We start from the raw sequence: 19,597 nt of genomic DNA on the forward strand, positions 1-19,597 counted from the left end.
TTTTCTTTCATTTCCAAAAAGTAAAGCCCCAGCAAATTTTTTTAATATTTGTACTATTATTTATAATATTATATAAAAAAAATATATATATATAAATTACTTTAAAATCATTTATTTTTTAAATTCCACACAAATAGTTGACACATAATTTCTGGTCCCAGAATTTGCATTTCAATTGAGTGCTGGGATCTGCCGTTTAGACTACAAAGTCGCATGTGCTGAATTTGATTGTGATGCTAAGCTGATAAACTGATGCAATTTGGCCCAGATACAAATCAACGGCCAACTGTTGCACGATGCGTTTTTCCTTCAGCTGCAAATCGCTCGATGAGCGCGCAAATTCAATAAATTATGTTTCAATTTGCGAGCCAGCACTAGATGTTCTTCGATAATAGAGAGAAATTGCAATAAAAAACGGTTGAAATGAAACTATGGCATGATAGAGAAGTACATATTATAGAACAAGAAAAATATAATTAAATTTTAAATTGCAATTTAAGCCGCTTAGCAGCAAAATGCGAATATTTGCCGTGCTTAAACTCCATTTGCCGTCTGCTCAAAGCACAAGGAATTTTCACTTTTCCAAAATGCAAACAGAATCTTTTAATGCTCTTTCAAGCCATGAAGATATGTATATATGTATGTATATATATACATATATATATTAAGCATTAATACGCCTTTGTAAATGTTAAATGTTCGCCTAATTGCATTTGCATATTTTGATTATATTTAGGGAAATGAAAGTGCTAAATGCATTGAGCTTGAGGATACACCAATTCATGTGAGCAAGCGGAGACGGGAGTCGCTTATTGGATGCAGTGAAGCAAACTCGAGCAGGAAATTTGAGTGCAACGGATACGAGCGCCAAGCGGGGTAGTTGAAGTTGTTTCAAGCGATTAGCATCGCCTAATTAATGAATATGCGAATTAATGAGGCTGATTAACTTTCTCCCAAACATGACATTAATTAACTAAACCACATAACTATGCTCAATTAGACATAAATAGTTAGTAATACTCGTAGTAATTACTTTAATTGTAGTTCGTTAGATTTATTATGAGCATGCAAATTGCGCCACCTATCGGCTGTCGTGCGCAGCATCCGCTACGCCATCTACTGCTGTGTCATAGAAATCATGTTAGCTTACAGTTCCAAGCTTTACGGCATTTAAACTTAAAGCTTACCCTAGTAAGCTTATACGGTCACACTTTTCGCTGAAGCGCCACATTTGAATAGTTAAACGGAATTTTCTTCTTCTTCCTTTCTTATACTATAAATATGTATGTTTATTGATTGGCTTTATACGATTGGGGCGATATTTGTACAACTATGACTATGAGATGATCCAGCTTACGACTAATTTAAAAGTACACATAATTATTATGAGCGTATATGAATTCACATGTATGGCAACGAATGTGTGCGTGTGCTTATAAGTCACATGTATATATATTATTGTGTATGTGTGTGTCAGTGCTTAAAAACAATACACGAAAATCCAGTAGAGCGCATTAAAAGCCAAAAACATGCCAGGGAAGAGCAGGCGCGATCGTCTGTCGATCCACATGGCAATCTCTTGCGGCGTCATGGTTGTAAATGTGGTCGAATCCTTCTCCTTCTCTTTGTCCTTGTCCTTTTCGATGTCCACAATGTGATCATTGGTGGAGCGCGCGCTGCACACGGATAGCGTATCAGCGCATTCGGTGCGTATGATGGGCAGGTTAGGCTGTAATCAAAGGCTTATATAAATATCTTGACTATTTGGCACACTCTGCATTGACTTACGTGAACTGTTAGATAGTTGTTGAAGCCTGGATTCACTGTGCCATTGCCATTGCGCACGCTCTCCGTGCTGGATACAATGTTGTCTAAGCTGGAGCAGGAGCGCGCTCTTGACTCGTTGCTTAAGCTGCCGCCCATTTGGCGCCGTGATGGGCGTGGCGTTAGAGTGGATTTTATAATATATTTACTGTTCACTTTCTTCAGCTCAATATTCTCCTTGCGTCGCCATATCGTATTCACAAAAGCGAACTCCACCAGGCTGCCGAAGATGAAGAAGGTGCAGCCAATGAACCACACCTCCGATACCTTAATATAGCTGACCTTCGGCAAGGTTTTGCTCTGCGACGAGGACAACGTGATGAAGGACAACATGGTGCTGGTGCCTGAAGAGCGAATGCCATACGTGAGTACTGGAATAGTTTAAAATTTGAAGTGCTTGACTTACCCAGCATAATACGTGGAGGTGACGCATCAGCTTGCAGCCAGAAGGACACCCATGAGATGGCCACAATCATCATGGACGGCAGATAGTAGTCCAGCAGATAGAAGCCAATCTCACGCTGCAAATTAACTGTGTAGCTAAGCGAGCTATAGTTTCCCTCTAGAAGAAAAACGAAGCTATTTAAACAATTCTCTCCTTACGGGTCATTGTCTCAGGACTTACGGAAGGCACCATGGCGCATATTGACCTCATCGGAGAGCACAACGGAGGTGTTATGCCAATACTGACCCAGATTGTACTCAGTGAGTCGCATATCGGGATCGAAGGATATAGGCGCACGATCCTCCCACTCCAGAATTAAGTCGGAAGTGTTGTACATCCCTAGCAGAAATAGGAATATCCAATAAGAAGATTTCCAATAGGAGAACTTGTTCAACTTACAGCTCTCCAGCACCGTGGAACAGTATTGCTGATCGAATGGAAACTTCTTGAAGTTCATCCAGCAGTAGAGCGAGGCTTGAATGCGTGTCGAGATGATCACATTGCCATCCCTTGATATGGACGTCAGCACGTCCTTCTCGTCGGTGCCCAATATGCTGGACTCTCGTTCGTTGGCAAAGAATATGTGCGGCAGCCAGAGTCGTTCGCTCAAATGCTTCTGGCCCAGGATCGTTTCCCGCCGCTCCGGCGCGAACTCCTTGTAGGCGAGTCGCTTGTCCTGGAAACTCAGCTGCAGCAGTGCGTGCATCTTGAACTGCAGCAGATCCGAGTTGAGATTCTGCAGCAAGTAAACATAGATGCGCAGCTTGACCACAATGGGCAGACGCTTAGACGTTATCTTGTCGTATTCTGCAATGGGAAAACGGAAAACAATTGTAAATCGAAATTTACTTGAGCCAATGCTAATAGCACTTGCCTATGGGCCGCTCCAAGCGATCGTAGCGACAGACGTGCGTCATTCTCTGGATCAGCTCGGTATACTGTAGGCTGTCCGCATTGGCCAGCGTTGGACAGTTCTCGTCCACTGTGCTATCGTTGGCGGCGCTAAAAAGATAAACAAAAAGGTAAATGAACTAACCGAGTCGATGCTAATGCGGCGTATGAGTAATTTAAGCTAATAGCGTAAGGCTTGGCCATTAGCTGTGTTTATTTGAATATATATTTAAAAATGTACATACATATACTTGTTTTTATATATAAATATTTTATTTTTATAAATATAAGTAAATCGATTTGATTTGCATACTTGACGACTAACAAGGCGTATAAGAAATGTAAGCTATGAGCGCAAAGAGTTAAGTTTGATTATATAAATTTTTTAGCTTTTCTCTACTCCTTGCTGACTCTATGTTTCTTGAATAAGTTAGTAAATTTTAATAGAAAACCGTTATTAAAACAAATATAAATCCTTTTATGCTAACATTGCGTATGAGTAATTTACGCAAAACAGCCACAAGAATTCTATCACAATAATTATAAATATTGCTGTTGTTGTTTTAATATTTAAAATACATATGTTTCATTTGCATATTGGTAGCCGTGTTCAAAGCGGCTTCTGAGTCACATAAATCTTAAACTTAACTGTTTAGATTTATGCAATTTTTTTTGCTCAAATTCGAGGCGTCTTCAAAATCAATTTGATTTATTTATTTTAAGTTTGATGTGTTTTTATGTTGATTTTTTGTTTTTATCAGCTTTGCCGTTCAGGCAGTTAATTTATATTAAATTGCAACTGTTTGCAATTAACTCTGAAGCAAGCAGATTATGGAGAAAAATATTTAAATTTTAGTCAGTTCGATAAGTATATAAGCGTTATTTAAGTACAGTTCTGTATATTGCCAATTGTGAGTTCTTATTGGCAATTAGCCCATTTAGGTGGCCGGGAATGAGGGGCGCTGCCAATGAGCAGCTGTTCAAGCTCATTTGGAGCCAAGTCTGTGCATACTTGCCATTAAAACTAATATTTTTTATTTTATTGTTTAACCTGCTTATTGTATTATTATTGTCGATGCTGTTGCTGTTGCTGTTGTTATTAGACAAGCAAACCAATTCAATTACTGCAGTTGGCCTGATCCCTAGCCAGAAAATCCATAAATAAACTACGGTAGCTCGTTTATTTCTGGTTTGTTTTTAAATATTTACCTATTGACATTGCATTTAATGCCAGATAATAATTTTCCATTAGTTCTCTAACCTTCCACAGCTGAGCACCGAAAGAAGGCTTGAATTAATTATAAAGTAGAAAAACAAAAAAAAAAAAAAAAAAAACAAAAAAAAAAACAAAAACTGTGGTGAAACGTAGTTTTTTTGTATTTTCTCTCTCCATATTTTTGCACCTTCAAATTATGCAAATATTTGTTTAATGGCGTCGGCGGTATATATAAATAACGGCATATTTATGGGGCACTTCCCAAACGCAATGTTACTTAATATATTAAAAAAAAAAACTATATATATACATATGTAAATAATTATATTATTTACTTTAGCTATCAAGCAGTTGAAACATCTTCTATGTAAATAATTTTGATATTAAATTTGATAACCGCCTGGTATTCCCAGGCAATCTTTTTGTCTTTATCAACTTACAGCATAAGGAAACATGTTCTTTACAAAAAAAAAAAAAAAAGAAGAAAAAAAAAAAGAAAAACTGCAGCAATTTCTTATTGCTTATCAGTTTTATCAGTTGTGTAACTGAAAATTTCAACATTTTTTATATAGAAAAGTTAAGGCAAATGTAGAAATTTTCACTTTAGATAAAAACAAGAAACAAATTCCAAATATACAAAGCAAAACAAAGAGCTAGGATAGTAGCCCAAAATAAAACAAAACGAAGTAGAAACAAAGAGCACAAAGAAGCCCAAATTTCATTTAGCTATTTTTGGCCGAATCGCCGTATAAATTGGTTGTATCTGACAATTGGAAACATATCAATGCTATTTAGTTTTATCAGTCTGAATTGTTTTGCTCTTTGGCAGCAATTTGCAGACTCTATTTGTAAATTCGGTTAGAAATTAAAATTACTATCAGCATTGCGTCTCGGCTGACTAAAGAGAGCGGAAATATGACAAATATATGTATATATGCCAAATATCTAGAAATTACTTAACGGGTATTTCCTATCTGGCGAGAATTCAATTAAATTTACTTACCCAAAGATCGTTTGTACATTGCCGCACACAAATGCTATGAACAATAATTTTATCAGCTGTGGCTTCATTTTCTAGCAATTCTATATATTTTTAATTTATTTTTCGCTTTTTTGTTGGTTTTGCAGCACTTCTGTTTTACTTATTCGATTTGCATAATGCTCATGTTTTGATATTTTTTGAAACACTTGAACAATTTGTTTTGTCACCTCGGCACACGATCTTTTATCCTCGCTTCGCTACACCATTCACTTCCAATCAATCGAATTGCGAATGTGTTGTTGTTTTTAATGTTATTTATTTCATAAATTTAATTGATTTAAATAATTTGCTTTTTCTTTGGTTTATGTTCTATTGGCGAGGACGTGGACCTGTTGCTAGTCGTTGGCGCTTTGATCTCACGTCGCGTTTGCGCCTCGCAGAAATACCTGATTGCGCTGCGCTGCGTTGCGCTGCCTCTGCTGCCGTCGTTTTTTGTCGGCGTCGGCGTCGAGCACTCACAAAGCACTGAGCCGAGCGCTCAGCAGCTGAGTGCCTGATACAGGTGAGCAACTGAGCGGCAAAGTAATAGAGCGGCAAAGCGGCAGAGCAGCCGAGAAGCCGAGCAGGTGAGCAGTTGAACAGTTGAGCAGCAGCTGAGCTGGAAGCTAGCGAAATTTGATTGTAACTTGCCGCAGTTGCCCAAAAGTATTGTGTGTTCGGTTTGCTGATAACACAGTCAGCTACCCAGCCACCAACAACAACAAAAACAACAGCAAGAGATAGCAACAACAATAGCTTGACTCTCGCTTTTGTCGGCGTCTGAAGGTATTCCCGGTGTGCTACGTTGCTAGCTGTCGAACAGCGTAAAGGCAACAACGCAGGGTCGCTAGAGATCGTCTCACTTATAAACTGGCCGCAGCATCAGCGGCCAAAGCCACAGCTAGAGAGACAAACGACGCATAGTTACCCTATAATATGAGTGCAGCCAATATAAACATAGCTGTAATATGACCTGAAGAGCATACGACTTACAGCTGATCAACTCTTATGCAAGTCACATTAGGTACTGCAGCTTTGAGAGCTGATTTAATGACTCAATCTGCCGAAGCAGCTATAACTCAGCTCTCTTCGAAGAGTATAAGAAAGTAATATATATGTAAATTTCAGTTATTGCCTGCCCCACATTCCATTTGCTTGACATTAGCACGCTTCTTAATCATCTGTTCAGTGGGTATTGCTCGAGAATACCACATATACTAATATCTACAGCAACAGATATCGGAAGCATTACATAAGTATATGAATATATATAGTATATAGACATTTATTGTATAAAACCGGTCGAAATCTTGGAAATGCGTTCTACTCAACGCAAATAAATAATACAAATATTTTATAATTAATGCACATCAACAATCAGCAAATGTGCAAACTGAAGCTGCATTTGGACAGTTGCAGCATTAGCATACACACATCGTAGAGCTGAAGCAGAGACAGAGTGCCTGTGTGTGTGTGAGCGTGTATGCATCTGTGTGTTCAGGTGTTTCGCATCGAATTGTAATTAAGCGATTAGCTTGCTTCAGTTTGTAATATTTGCCCAAGGCACACGCTACGCTGTTGTTGCTTAAACAAATTGTACGAATCGCACATGATTTGAGCACATTAATTATGGAGCGTAGCATATAAATTAATTATATAACTTGTTGATGCAGTTCAATAAACTTTTGTAGACTGTTTAAGTCTTATCAGCTTCCAATTGTTGAAGAACAATCATCGATTATGCGATTTTTTTGATTGGTTGAACAAACTTTTTTGTTTACGATGCTGCCAGCCGGCTTATGCTTAAAGGTCGCCCTCATAACGCTATTGTATGGGCAAATCAATAAGCAACAATAACAACAGTAACAACAACAACAACGAAATTGCGATCCGCGACGTGACATAGAAATATGTGTGACAATAATTGAATATCACAAATGGCCAATAACAAAAACAAGAGTGAGTTAATAACTTTTTCATTTGGATGCGACAGTAGCTGAAAGCCTGAATCAAGATCGCGTCTTGCGACTGTGAGCTGTTTGTTTAATTGATTTTTTTTTTTTTTTTTTTTTTTTTTTTTTTTTTTAGTTTTAGTTTTGCCTAGACATTGAATACTCAAATGGCAATATCTTAAACGAATTATAAATTCAATTTTAATTAAATGGCAGACAAACTTAAGCTCTGATGAGGTAGCTAGATATGCAGCCGCTAAAGGGCTGCAGAGCCAAATTATAATTGCCAGTTGTCTTGGTTTATCTAGTCGATGGCTAAGCTGATGCTTCAAGCTTAATTTGAAATTCTATTTATAGCTGGAATTCAATTGCCAGGCCAGACTTAGGTAATAGACAAAAACTAATACTAAGATGTGGCATTTGGCGGGGTTTATCTAGTCGCTGGCTAGAGATTCGATGCAAGCAGAATTCCTATTTGTACTTAACAAGATAATCAATCCAGTATAAAAGCTAGATAAACGAAAAGTTTGAAGAGCTTTCCAGAAACTAAAAAAAAATGTTGAGTGTCAAATATATTATTTTTATGACTCAAGTGATAATCCAGTCTACCTAGATGAAGAAGAAGGTAAAAGCTTAAGAGGTTTTTCATTAGTTTTGATTTAGAGCAACTCTCTATATTTAACTCTTCCTGAGAGCGTCGACTCATCTAGTTGCGCAGAGAAAGAGTTTTACTCGGAACATCAAGCCAAGGGTGATCTGCCGAAGGTGCTGCACTCTACAAACTCACGTTAAACAGCAGTTGAGACTCGTTTCATGCTCAGAGATTACAGCAATGTATGAAGAGTAATTGGCTTAACTGACAACCTCTAATCTATTCTCTTCACTTTGAGCTTGCTTTCCAGCTCATTCTATCCACTCTTAAGCTTAACTACATACACTTTTTTATAGCACCGCTTCCTATGAATGTGCCTGCATATTTTTTCGCAACAAGACGCACGTCAATTAGATAACATTAATTTAAATACGGCCAAATAGCCAGAAAAAAACTTTTTATTTTTTTCATTAAAATAAAAGCAGAAGCATCTTAGGCCACACCGTAAACTTAAGCGCTTAAGCCAACTGAACGGCAGACACAATCTAACACAAGCTGTTAGATAAAATGTGTTTGGGACGCGTTTTCAACAAATATTTTAGTTAGTCAGTTGCAGCAGAGGCGTCGCTATAAAGCACAATCACACTTTTCAAAGTGTTCCGCTTTGCTTCCAATTTCCTACAGATATTCAATTATTTTAAGCAATTTAGTATGCATATTGTACTTTGAATCTACGTCAATTTGCTTATTGACCAAGTGAACTGGATATTTTTATTATTTATTTATTTTTGTTGCTTTATCAAAACTTTAATTAAACTAAACAAGAAAGCATTTTTAATTATTGTTCGCTCGTAGGTAAATAAACACAATATATATATATTTTTTTTTTTTCACTCATATATATATATATACACATATATTTAAATATCAGACGCTTTCTTGTGTCGTCATGCGCAATGTCAAAAAGAAATTCTCTTATCATTGCCGGAGTGTGTGTGCGCGTATGTGTGAGTCTGTGTGTGTAGGTGTGTGTACTCTCATACAACATTTACTCTCCTTACGGCCTCAAGATCGTTGTGGGTCTGTGAGGTGTTGCTTGTTGTCTCTGCGCTTTGGGTGGGGGCGGCACAACATGGCGTATGCGTGTTTTCTCCAATTTAGAGGTTAAGCATTTATTTATTTGCTTTTCTCGATACGTAATGTGGTTGCTGCTGTTGGCTTTATTTTTTATGGGTCGCCGAATATGGCAAATATTGGCCATTTGTGCTTGCCGAAACAAATTTAATTATTTACAAATTAATTTAATGGAATTGTTGCGTTACGTCTTAACACGTGATTTAATTCGATTCGTAGCGACGCTTTGTACTTTTCCGCCCCAGTCATGACCACAGAGCAGATGCTGTACCAAGATCTAGACATTATCTTTGCCATAGCATGACTCACAGCGCAACTAACTGCTTGGGTGCGCCCGACGGGGGGGCGGGGTGTCTAGCTAGTAGTAAATTTTTATCTGCTGCCTGTCAGCGATGAGGAGGATGACAACGACAGTTACTTGTATTTGATGCCGCTTAACTGGGCAAGCAAAGCAGAAAGAACGAGAACAAAAATATAAATAAAAATAAAAAATAAAAACAAAGCCAAAGCCAAAGGCAAAAAGTTATAAATATTTTCTTAATTAAAAAGTACTTGTATGCCAGGTAAATAGTAATAATAAAAATAGCCAACGGCCCAGATAGAATGAGTAAATACCATAAATAGACGTGACAAAGACACCAAATTAACTGAAATCAAAATTCACATATTGCACCCGTTCGTTCACAGATAATCAGAACTGGGCTGGAGTGCTTGCTAAAATTAAACCAGTGACCGTTACATGGAAACACCGTTGTCCACTGTTGTCCTAAACGGGGCTTTTATCGCTATTTTTGGCAGCACTCAAGTGTGCCACAATTAGGGATCCGGCTACCGTGCAAATACATATGCTATATAGCTATATGGCTATCGCTTATCAGTGTGCGGCGCACGTTTGCTTCTATGTGACGTCTGTTTTGTATAATACGATTTGTTAGCTTTGGTTTATTTGCTCGACAAGCCATAGAAAGTCGAGTCTGATAATTGGACTATGCGGCGTATGCGTAATCTATTTCTCACTGAACCAAGTGGTCCAACTGAAAGAAAAACAAAACGGAAGCTGTAAAGCTGTAATTGCTCATAATCTCTTAAATGCCAAACCGACGACAGCCTTCACACACTCACAGCTCACAGCTTAATCAATGAGTCAGGCAGTCGGTCAACTGAGATGCGCTCAGTTGAATGACGTTTTGCCGGCAACAACGCTTCGTGCTCAACCTGTCGCAATGTTGTGATTGTTGTACCTGTGCGAAGTGTGTTTAACGGTGATATATGATTATGTTGTAAAAGGCAGCAAGAAAGAACTCTTAGCTCAAAGAGAAAAGCTCGAGCTCATAGGCATCCCAGGCATGTCTGCATGTCAAAGAGAAGAGTCTATAATATATGTATTTTAAATATAAATTATTATTCAAATTACCAAACCTTAAAAATCATAAATCAATCTATAAACTTCTGTAAATAATTAATAAATAATACCAACAGCTTTTATATGAATGTTAACATATTATATTATACTGATATTATTTATATCAATATTATTACCTCAGATCTGAACGTACATTTAATTCAGCCTCAACCCAGTTTAAGTTGTATATATGTATGTGTGCAGCAGTATTCATTTGGTATTTATATTTGAGTAAAACGAAGCTAGAATGCTTGTAGCAGCAGAGAGTGCTCTCATTGGTTAATTTGAGTTCGACTTCAACGATCTCTACCTGACGTCGGGCCCAACATTTGAGAGCGACTTATTGTCTGAGTGAAAGTGGCCCTATATAAAGGGCAGCAGCTGTAGCATTTCTTCAGTCTCCCAGACGTGGTGGAGGTCATTCGTACAGTGAAGTGAAGTCTCTGTGAATATTTAACGATCGGTCAGCTAACCATTAGAGGAAGACTATCAGAAAAGACTGTGATGAATGACTTGGAAGGAAAACTTAAAGAAAACACTTAGAGGAACTACTTAGAGCAAATACTTAGAGAAAAGACTAACCTGTATGTTACTTTTGTTGGTTGTTAGGATGTGTTGATTACGTTATCTAACAGAATAGCTGTGTGCACATATTATGTGCCAAGTTATTGTATTTGATATTATTTAAATATATTTAGAACTTTTTGTATGTCTTCTTTCCTTTTTTCCATCTAGCCAACTATTGTTTAACAACAATCTACATTGTCTTATACTGATTAGTAATCTTGTAGCATCACAATATTTACAGCACTAATATTTAAACGCTTCAACAAACAAAAGAAACAACTAGAATATTTAAGCGGATTGATTAAAAGCCAGCTAATCAGATCAAAACTAATTATTCTAGTCTAGTTGGAATTTAATTTATTATTCATCGGCATTATCTCTCTATTAAAATATATGAATAATTAAATTTTTTGTGGCGATATCTTTAATGAGCTATGAGTAATTATTTTCCTCTAGATACCGCATGGGATTTACCTTGCTCTGCCATGGTACTATGCTTCCAGTGAGATACTATTTTAACATTGTCATCATGGATAGTCGTGTATGTGTAAGCCAAATAAATGATTTTCTGTGCATTTCTTTGTTGTAAATCAAAAACAATGTCTCAGACGTTTTTATCTGCTGTTTAAGCGAACGTGAAATGCTATCATAAAACAGTTTAAATAATACAAGCTTATCACGTGGCGCACACGTACAGATGTACAAGTTGAAAATATATATGCATCAATGTAAATATATGTACCTATGTATATATACAAACTGTTAAGAAAGTGTGTTTTTTTTTTTAGTAAGTTTAAATGAAATCATGTTTAATACGCTTTGTTTAGGCGTTTATAACATAATATCGTTTATTACTAGCATAAAAGATCGAACGACATACGTTTAAGTATTCCACAATTAGAGGTAAATAAGTAGTATTTTATAGCAAAACTTTTGCTCTTGACATCTTCGATTTTCCCAGCAGAGCCAGCAGCTGCTCTGACAGTTGGTTTCGTGGGAAAGTGTTACACAAACATAGTGTATTCAATAGACTAACTACGAACTAACATGAAAACAGCCTTCTATCGAATGGCTAAGGAAAGCACATCTTGGACTACTTTGTCGCTGGCTGCACCTGCTGTTGGTGTTCGCTGGCCGCGATTGCTGGTGACTTGGCGAATTCTTCAAATGTATCTTTCACCTTCTTCAGGCCTCGGCCCGCATAGCAGGGCAACATGTAAACAAATCGGAATGAGTTCTTGACGCCCTCGTTGTAATAGTGTTTGGCCAGGAAGCGCATTTCGCCCACCCGCGGCAGCTGTGGCACCTCGAACGGCAGCTGCTTCTTGGCCTTCTGTACATATGGCCTCAGCTGATCCTTAACATCGTTGTAGAGTTTATCCGTTTGTTCCGTATTGCCCCAGACGCCAGCACGGCGGGTGTAGTAGACAGCGCCAGCGACCAGGCCGCCGCGTACCAAGAGTCTTTACAGAAAAAATAAATACAATAATCAAATGATTAGCTTGAAGGTTACGTAATTTTCGCTAAGCCAATGTGCTGCAACTTACCCAATTACCATCCTGTCGCTATTTGCTTATATGCTACGGAAGGGGAAGCGTGTTGGGCAGATTGTTTCTTTATTTCCAGACTTGGCCAAGCCTGGTCGTAGATCGTCGATTGCTATTAACTATTAGTTCAGCGAAATTGTGTGTATGGCAAAGACAACAACAATTCGGGGTGCAAGTTAACATCGCGTTTACCAGTGCTATGTTAAATAACAGAATCGCTCCACACCCAACCGCAGCCCAGCCTGCTCCACCGCTAACAATCATATAAAAATATACTCCACACTTAACGAATTAAAAATTCCGTTATGAAAATTTGTAATAAAAAACACGCATTGAAGATCAATTTATAAAACTATAGACTTTGATGTATAAATCAGTACAGATGAAATCCGTTTTAACACACATATATAATTCCTTTTATTAATATAAATATTTGTTTGCATCTCTAATGAATGTGGATGTCTCATGCAATAAACAGTTGATATAAAACTTGTTGCACATCAATAATGAGTACATATAACATTTTTATTTTTTAATTTTAGCTTACTGTTTTTTTTTTTCTTGTTTTCATTTTGTTTTTGTTTTTTTTTTTTTCATAAGTATAAATTCCTTCATAAATAAGTTTTGTTTTACTCAACACATTCATAAGAAACATGGATTAAGAAATATTTTGTGTTCGAATTTGTTTTATAAATTAACACTCAGATATAAAATACATATTTATGTGTGTATAAGTATATATACATATATATATATATACTTATATAAATATATGTTTCACATAATATTAATATTATATATGATTATCAATAATTACGTTGGTGGAAATTACTTCGGATGAAAGTTCTTTTCTGTTTGATTTATTTAATATTTCGGCTTTGCAACTGTAGAAAACCAAGAGTTTTGGTGATATTTGGGTTTTGTGGAACACTTTTTTTAACATAATATGCTCATATGTTCCTTGCAATTATGATCAGCTTTTCGTTGCCCACATATGCACTCCGTGCTTTATATATTACTTTTCTAATTCCTTATTGCTTTTCATTGTATTTGAACAAAAATTGACATTTTCCATTGAGAACTTCGTATAGAACATAAATTTACGAAACATCAGTCTTCGCTTGTAAGCTGATTGCATTATTACATAGTATCTTATATACAATTTCGAATAGCTATTCCATGAAATTTGTTTTAGATAGTTTACATAGAGGAAACAGGAAACGGGAAACAGGATATAGATTTGTAGAGCTTACTTATTACAAGCTCATCGAAATTATAACAATATAATATTTATCGACTCTACCTTCCTCTTTAGTTCATTAACAATTTAACACATAGACATATAAAATAGTTATTATTTGCTTGTTTTTTATGTTCTTCAATACATCGATTAGCGCCTATGGCAACACAGATAACAATACGTAGTTAGTTAGAATCGTTATATAACACAGCTAACACTCTTTTTAGATGTTTTTTTCATAGAAAACGAAGGGAAGAATTTGTAGTTTTGTTGAGATCGTATTTAGACGGTTTCTATGCTAAACTTAAATTCAATTTTCGGTGTCACAATTTGGATTGCATTTTTATCAAAAATCGCATCTATCGTCGAACATTACATAATAATAGATCTGTGCTAAAGTAACTGTCGTTGGCTAGCGGTTACTACATATTCAATACACCTTATCAATACAGCAGACACATTTATAATTATCTACATTAATCTCGATTTGTTTAGGTTGCGTTTTGGATTTGCTCAAGCTCTTCTCTTGGTGAGTCTTCAGCCAACTTGGGCTGCGTTGTGATCGGAGGTGGCGGAAGAGGCGGTGGAGGTCCCTCCTCTATATCTATAGAATTCTCGCGCTCCGTTATGTCTGGCATTTTGAGCGAAAAGCTGCTTAGCTTACGCTCCGCGGAGCCCAGCGAGCTCTGTGAATCCGCCTTTAGCAGCGTGGAACGGCGCTCATTGATGACCTTCAACGAGTCGTACATGTGCTCATCGTTGCTCGCAGAGCTGCCGCCGCGCTCCAGCGAGCGTATATAGAATACCGAATCATCCCGATCCTTGGCAATGGCCGGCTTCGGTCGATAGAACTGTCGAGAGCTGTTGCTTCTATAGAGCGTCGATGGATTGGATTTCTGCTGCTGCTGCTGCTGTTGTTGCTCTTGATGCTGTTTCGGATCTGCGCTGCTGTCCAATGGCAGAAAGTCGGGCCGCTGTTTCTTCATCGGCAAGCTGTGTGTGTGATGCACCAGCTCCGTTATCTCGTTGTAGGAGACATTGCAGAGGCTGTTGTTGTTGCTGTTGCTGACACACTCCATGGGCATACGCTCATCGATTATCTCCACACTCTCCTCCGGCACAGCCGGCTCCATGCTCGATTGTCCAGACAGTTGACGCACGGGGGGAGGCGGCTCTGAGCACACAGACAATTGGCTGCTGTTGTGCATAGTTGAGCAGACAGTTAGGCAAATCTTTTGTGTCTGTGATGATGATGATGATGCTGATGATTAGAATGCAACACTTACCGGAACTCCTTATCAACGGATGGCGTTGCCGAGGGACCGGAACTGTAGCGCTTGGGCGAGCGCAGTATCGACTTGGGCAGCACTTCCGGACTATGCAGATCCACCTGAACGCGCCGTGAATCAATGCTCGAGGTGCGACTCGCCACCGAAGCACAACGCGCCGTCCAGCGGCCGCTGTATGAAGAATCCGACATGGTAGAGTTGCTGGAATAAGGGAATGGTGGGAAAAGTTGAAGGAAAATGTGCTTAAAACACATAATAACAGAGAGCTAGCAGGAATCATAGCCCTATAATCTAATCCACTTTAGGCTTCTAAAAGCTTTTGTTATACTTTTAAAGCTTCTTTGTAGCCACTAACAGTGTTGGTCAGCTCTTGCATAGTGTATATAGTGTTGTAAACTGCACTTACCGCCTGTGTCCCAGCGGACTGCAGCGATCCCGCGCCGCCTCCTCGTGCTCGATGGGTCGCTGGCGCGCCAGCACATGCCGCTTGGCCGTATCCGAGCGTTTATTACGCTCGGCACGCTTCTCGCTGCCGGCCGAGCTGTGGGTGGCCGCAATGCCGGCGTCAAAGGACGAGGCCTGCCAGTAGACGCGACTCGCTGCAGGCGGCTGCAGCAGCGTACAGGTGGAGTGCTCCCTAGTAGCGCGCTGGATCAAACTGGATGAGTTGCTGATGAGGCGTGCATTGGAGCCACCGGCACCGCCAATGCCCCCAGCCAAGCCCACTGAGCCGCTGCCCGCCGAGCTGCGGCTTGGACGCACACGGCGAACGCTGCTGCTCGAGCAGGATTGTTGTTGTTGTTTGCGTTGTTTGTGTTGGTGATGGCGATGATGATGATGATGCCGTTTGCAGCAGTATTGTTGTTGTTGTAGCAGGTGCAGTTGTTGCAATTGTTGTAGTTGTTGCAGTTGCAATTGTTGTTCCAGCGGCATGAACAGATTGGAGTGATTAGTGTCGAGGCAGGCGTTTGGATGAGCGTTTGCATGGATGGTGGACAAATCGGGCACGGAACCTGTGAACGTGAGGCGACGCAGCTTTGGCGAGAAGCGTGCGGATGCGCTAATGATGGGATGCAAAAGCAGACAGAAACACAGAGAGAGAGTGTGTGTGTGTGTGTGTGTGTTTGTGTGTGAGTGTGAGAGAGAAAGAGATATGCAATGAGGCAGCCAATTGCGAGTATTTACAAATTTCTTATATACAAAATTTACACAATGCGATGCTTCCATGAATGTCAAATGGCTAAAGAATTCTATTTACAGTAACATTTAGCGCTAAGTACCTGAGTGACTTGGAGAAGTTGATGAGCTCGGCGGTGAGAGCTTCGCGATCGAAGGGCTGCGCCTGCGTTTGACCAGAGCTGGGTGCACCAGCCACCGCCTGCAGCTGCTGATGTGGGTCGCCAGGCGAGGAGCGAAAAACGCCGAAATGCTGATCCCAGCGCGTTGACTGATATTGAGCACCTGCAGAAAATGAGGATGCCATGAGCAGCTGTGGCAGCCTCAAAGCCACGTCCAGGACTTACCCATGCCTCGGCGCTGAGAGGCGGAGCTGCCCTGATTGCTGCGTGTGGTCGTTTTATTGCAGCTACCGGCGCCGGCTCGTAGTCTGGCTGGCACCACCTTAGCCGCCGAGTCTCGCGCCTCGAAGGTCATCACACAGGAGGCCACCACAATGAAGCCGCCAAAGCCCATCACAATGGGTCCCACATAGGCGAAATTGTTCAAATGGAAGCCCTTCAGATCGTTCTTCACGCGCACCGTCACATTGCCGCGCAGCTCTGAGCCCATCGACAGATGATCCGCATAGTAGCCAAGCGTGGCCATGCCGGCGCCCACCAGCATCAAGGCCAGGCCCAGGATTAGCGCTCGACACGCGTGCCACAAGCACTTCGAGGACATCTTGCCGCGCACCACCTGCACATTCCATGTGGCACCCGAGGCCGGATGGGCTCGTCTTAGGTTGCCCAGCGAGTGCTTGCGCCTTGTGGTGCCAACACCACCGCTGCGACGCGATGGCATTCTTACAGCCACATTGACGTCTCGCCCTGTGGTGTATTTATAGCACAGCACCACCAGCTCCTCATCAACGGATGCAACGCTGCAGGACAAACGACAAAAGCAGCCATTAGCTAGTCAAGAATTTCTGAATGTGACAATCAGGTCGATTGTTTGGCAAGCAATTCTAGAGGGTGAAGCATGTCAGTTCGAATGGCAAAGAAGGCAAAAATTTGAGATTAATATTTAAGCTCTATAAAATGTCATTCAAATTTGTATATTGAGAATATTGAGAAAATGACGAGGAAAATAAATTGAAATTGAATCAAATAAATGAATAACTTGTATTTAAATTTTAATATTTAGAGTAAAATATCTGAGTAAACTATCTGAGTAATAATATCTGAGTAAACTACCAATTAATTGTTTTTAAAAAGTTATTTCTACTGAGATATAGAAGCCTATATATACCAACAAAGGATTTCACCCCACATTAGGTAAACATAAAACAGGAAGAACTTTGCCTTGAGCTTAACTATTTGGGATATACAATTTAGCTGCTCTAATCATAATTCAATCCACCAGAAATCCTGAGCTTACCATAAGCAACTTTAGATCTAAAGGTAATCCATAATTTAGTTCTTACCTTAGATATTAAATAATTTTCTGATAATATACATAAATATACTTTCTACATACCGAACTCTTCTTATCTATTTTCTATATTCCTTTACATGCTTCTTTATATCTTTCCCACTCACTTCCCTTTATATGGGCCCTGAGCTCTTCCCTCAGGATACATCCTCATACTTCAATTAAAGTGATAAGCCATTCACTTCTGTGTATTTAGCTCTTATTCTATGTAGTTACCTCAGCTTTATTCCACGAAAATTCCCTAAGCTCACATGGCTTAAACCACTCCTAATTACTACAGGCCATACAACTAGTTGGTATACCAGAATAGTCCGCCCTTTTCTCATAGCTTTCTATGAATAAGAATATCTTATTCTCTCGGCAGCACTAAAAACACAAATTCTAGACACTAGAGGGTTTCCAATAGTAAACAATTGTTAAGACTTGCCACATCCACCTGTTGTTTGTGTAATGTACAGTGAGGTCATCTATGTGTGACTTGGGGCTGTTTAGAGAGAGCGCAGTTCAAGTATGCGCCATGTGAGTGCATGTGTGTGTGTGTGTACAGTGAACTAATTGTGCACACAACAAGACAAGAGTCAACAATAACAACAACAATGTCAGTGCCAAGAAGCCAAGAATAGCTGCAAACAGATCTTATAGAACAACAACAGCAGCCACTTGTAGGAAAACACAAACACATACACATATACGCACACTCGCACACACACACATGCACACAGAGTAGGCAAGGCATCCGCACAATTAGTACAAATCCCAACTGGAGGCGAGCGCCTGATGCCAGCTGAAGGATCTGATAACAAGCTTTTCATGCAGCTGGCTGACTGACTGACTGACTGACTGACGGACTGACGGACTGACTGACACTTTGAGCTCTGTAGACACCTGCAAATTGAACGAGATATAAGTGTAGCCAGAGTGAAACCATTTTCTAAACACTCGTACCTTTACATAACTGTCAACAGCAAGGAATCACAACATACACACACACACATATATATATACATGCATACACACGCACATTAATGCATAATTAATTACTTACGCGTCTCAGCTTTAATTGATTCTTAATTTTCCTGGGCGGCCTTAAACGCTTTTCCAACAGATTTTCATTTTGTCAGATTTTTTTGCGAACGTTTGGAAGTTTTCTTTTTATTTTTTTGTTCTTTTGTTTGACCTAAAACAACTTTTCTTTTCACATTGAAGTGGATAAGTATGCGTGTGTGTATGTGTATGTGTGTGTGTATACTTAGGTATTCATTAGAATGCTTCAGTTGTCTTTTGTTAGCTGCTTTGTCTTAATTATAAAAAATATATATAAAAAAACAAACTAAGACTTGGCCGATATTCGCTTTTGTTTGATTCTTTTCACATTTCGTGCCTTGGCCACCGTGTGTATGTATATTGTGAGCGAAACTTTAAATTTTTTCATTCAACCGAGACGTTTTCGCACTTTAAACTATTTGCAGCAAACTGACTGGCATTCGCCTGCGGTCAAACTCTGTCAAGGACGAAGGACGTCTGCCACCGACCAGCATCCAAGCATTTCTGATAACACAAAAGTCACAACAGCACCAGGTGGAGATTTGGCCTAAATCGAGAGCGCGTATTAGAGAGAAAAAACGAGAGAGATATCTGAGTGCGCTCTGTAAACAGTGCGTAAAGGCATAAAAATTGTGCGTACTGCCAGTGGCGCCATCTGTGGGCAGTTTGTAGCTGTTATACGTATAAGTTAATTGATTTTACTTATAAAATAAACAGTATAAGCTGCGTAGACTACTCCGCAAAGGTATTTAAGGAATTACCTTAAATATAAATAACAATTCAA

At 39.3% G+C, this 19,597-nt stretch overlaps 3 protein-coding genes and 1 long non-coding RNA gene across 11 annotated transcripts; 1 reads left to right on the forward strand and 3 right to left on the reverse strand.

Moving 5' to 3' along the window:
- Nucleotides 1–1,033: 1,033 nt before the first annotated feature.
- SecCl (Secretory chloride channel) lies at nt 1,034–6,239 on the reverse strand. The gene is made up of 7 exons (XM_018006000.2): nt 5,380–6,239; nt 3,144–3,271; nt 2,669–3,076; nt 2,450–2,608; nt 2,231–2,386; nt 1,789–2,168; nt 1,034–1,729 (listed from the first exon to the last, which is right to left on the reverse strand). The coding sequence occupies exons 1-7, from the start codon at nt 5,445–5,447 to the stop codon at nt 1,481–1,483; spliced, it is 1,548 nt and encodes a 515-aa protein (XP_017861489.1). The 5' UTR covers nt 5,448–6,239; the 3' UTR covers nt 1,034–1,480.
- Nucleotides 6,240–7,454: 1,215 nt separating this feature from the next.
- Nucleotides 7,455–12,100, forward strand: LOC149269139 (uncharacterized). The gene is made up of 2 exons (XR_016269635.1): nt 7,455–9,638; nt 9,763–12,100. It is a non-coding gene; the product is annotated as an uncharacterized LOC149269139 (long non-coding RNA).
- On the reverse strand, nt 11,863–12,759 carry QIL1 (MICOS complex subunit MIC13 homolog QIL1). Its single transcript, XM_018006016.2, has 2 exons — nt 12,592–12,759; nt 11,863–12,507 (listed from the first exon to the last, which is right to left on the reverse strand). Exons 1-2 carry the CDS (start codon nt 12,600–12,602, stop codon nt 12,138–12,140), a joined length of 381 nt encoding a protein of 126 aa, XP_017861505.1. The 5' UTR covers nt 12,603–12,759; the 3' UTR covers nt 11,863–12,137.
- Nucleotides 12,760–13,018: 259 nt separating this feature from the next.
- LOC108612909 (uncharacterized) lies at nt 13,019–19,341 on the reverse strand. Of its 8 annotated transcripts, none has more exons than XM_089466550.1 (7): nt 19,223–19,341; nt 18,815–18,955; nt 16,644–17,218; nt 16,401–16,581; nt 15,527–16,180; nt 15,118–15,321; nt 13,019–15,028 (listed from the first exon to the last, which is right to left on the reverse strand). In XM_089466550.1, exons 3-7 carry the CDS (start codon nt 17,137–17,139, stop codon nt 14,323–14,325), a joined length of 2,241 nt encoding a protein of 746 aa, XP_089322676.1. In that variant the 5' UTR covers nt 17,140–17,218; nt 18,815–18,955; nt 19,223–19,341; the 3' UTR covers nt 13,019–14,322. The 8 variants fall into 8 exon arrangements, with proteins under 8 accessions (XP_089322676.1, XP_089322678.1, XP_089322677.1 ...); XM_089466552.1 differs by having other exon boundaries at nt 18,815–18,946; nt 19,223–19,318; XM_089466551.1 differs by having other exon boundaries at nt 19,248–19,316.
- Nucleotides 19,342–19,597: the final 256 nt, after the last annotated feature.

Source organism: Drosophila arizonae, chromosome 4 (assembly GCF_054131065.1).
Source record: "Drosophila arizonae isolate 15081-1271.41 chromosome 4, UAZ_ARI_1.0, whole genome shotgun sequence".
NCBI lineage: Eukaryota > Metazoa > Arthropoda > Insecta > Diptera > Drosophilidae > Drosophila > Drosophila arizonae.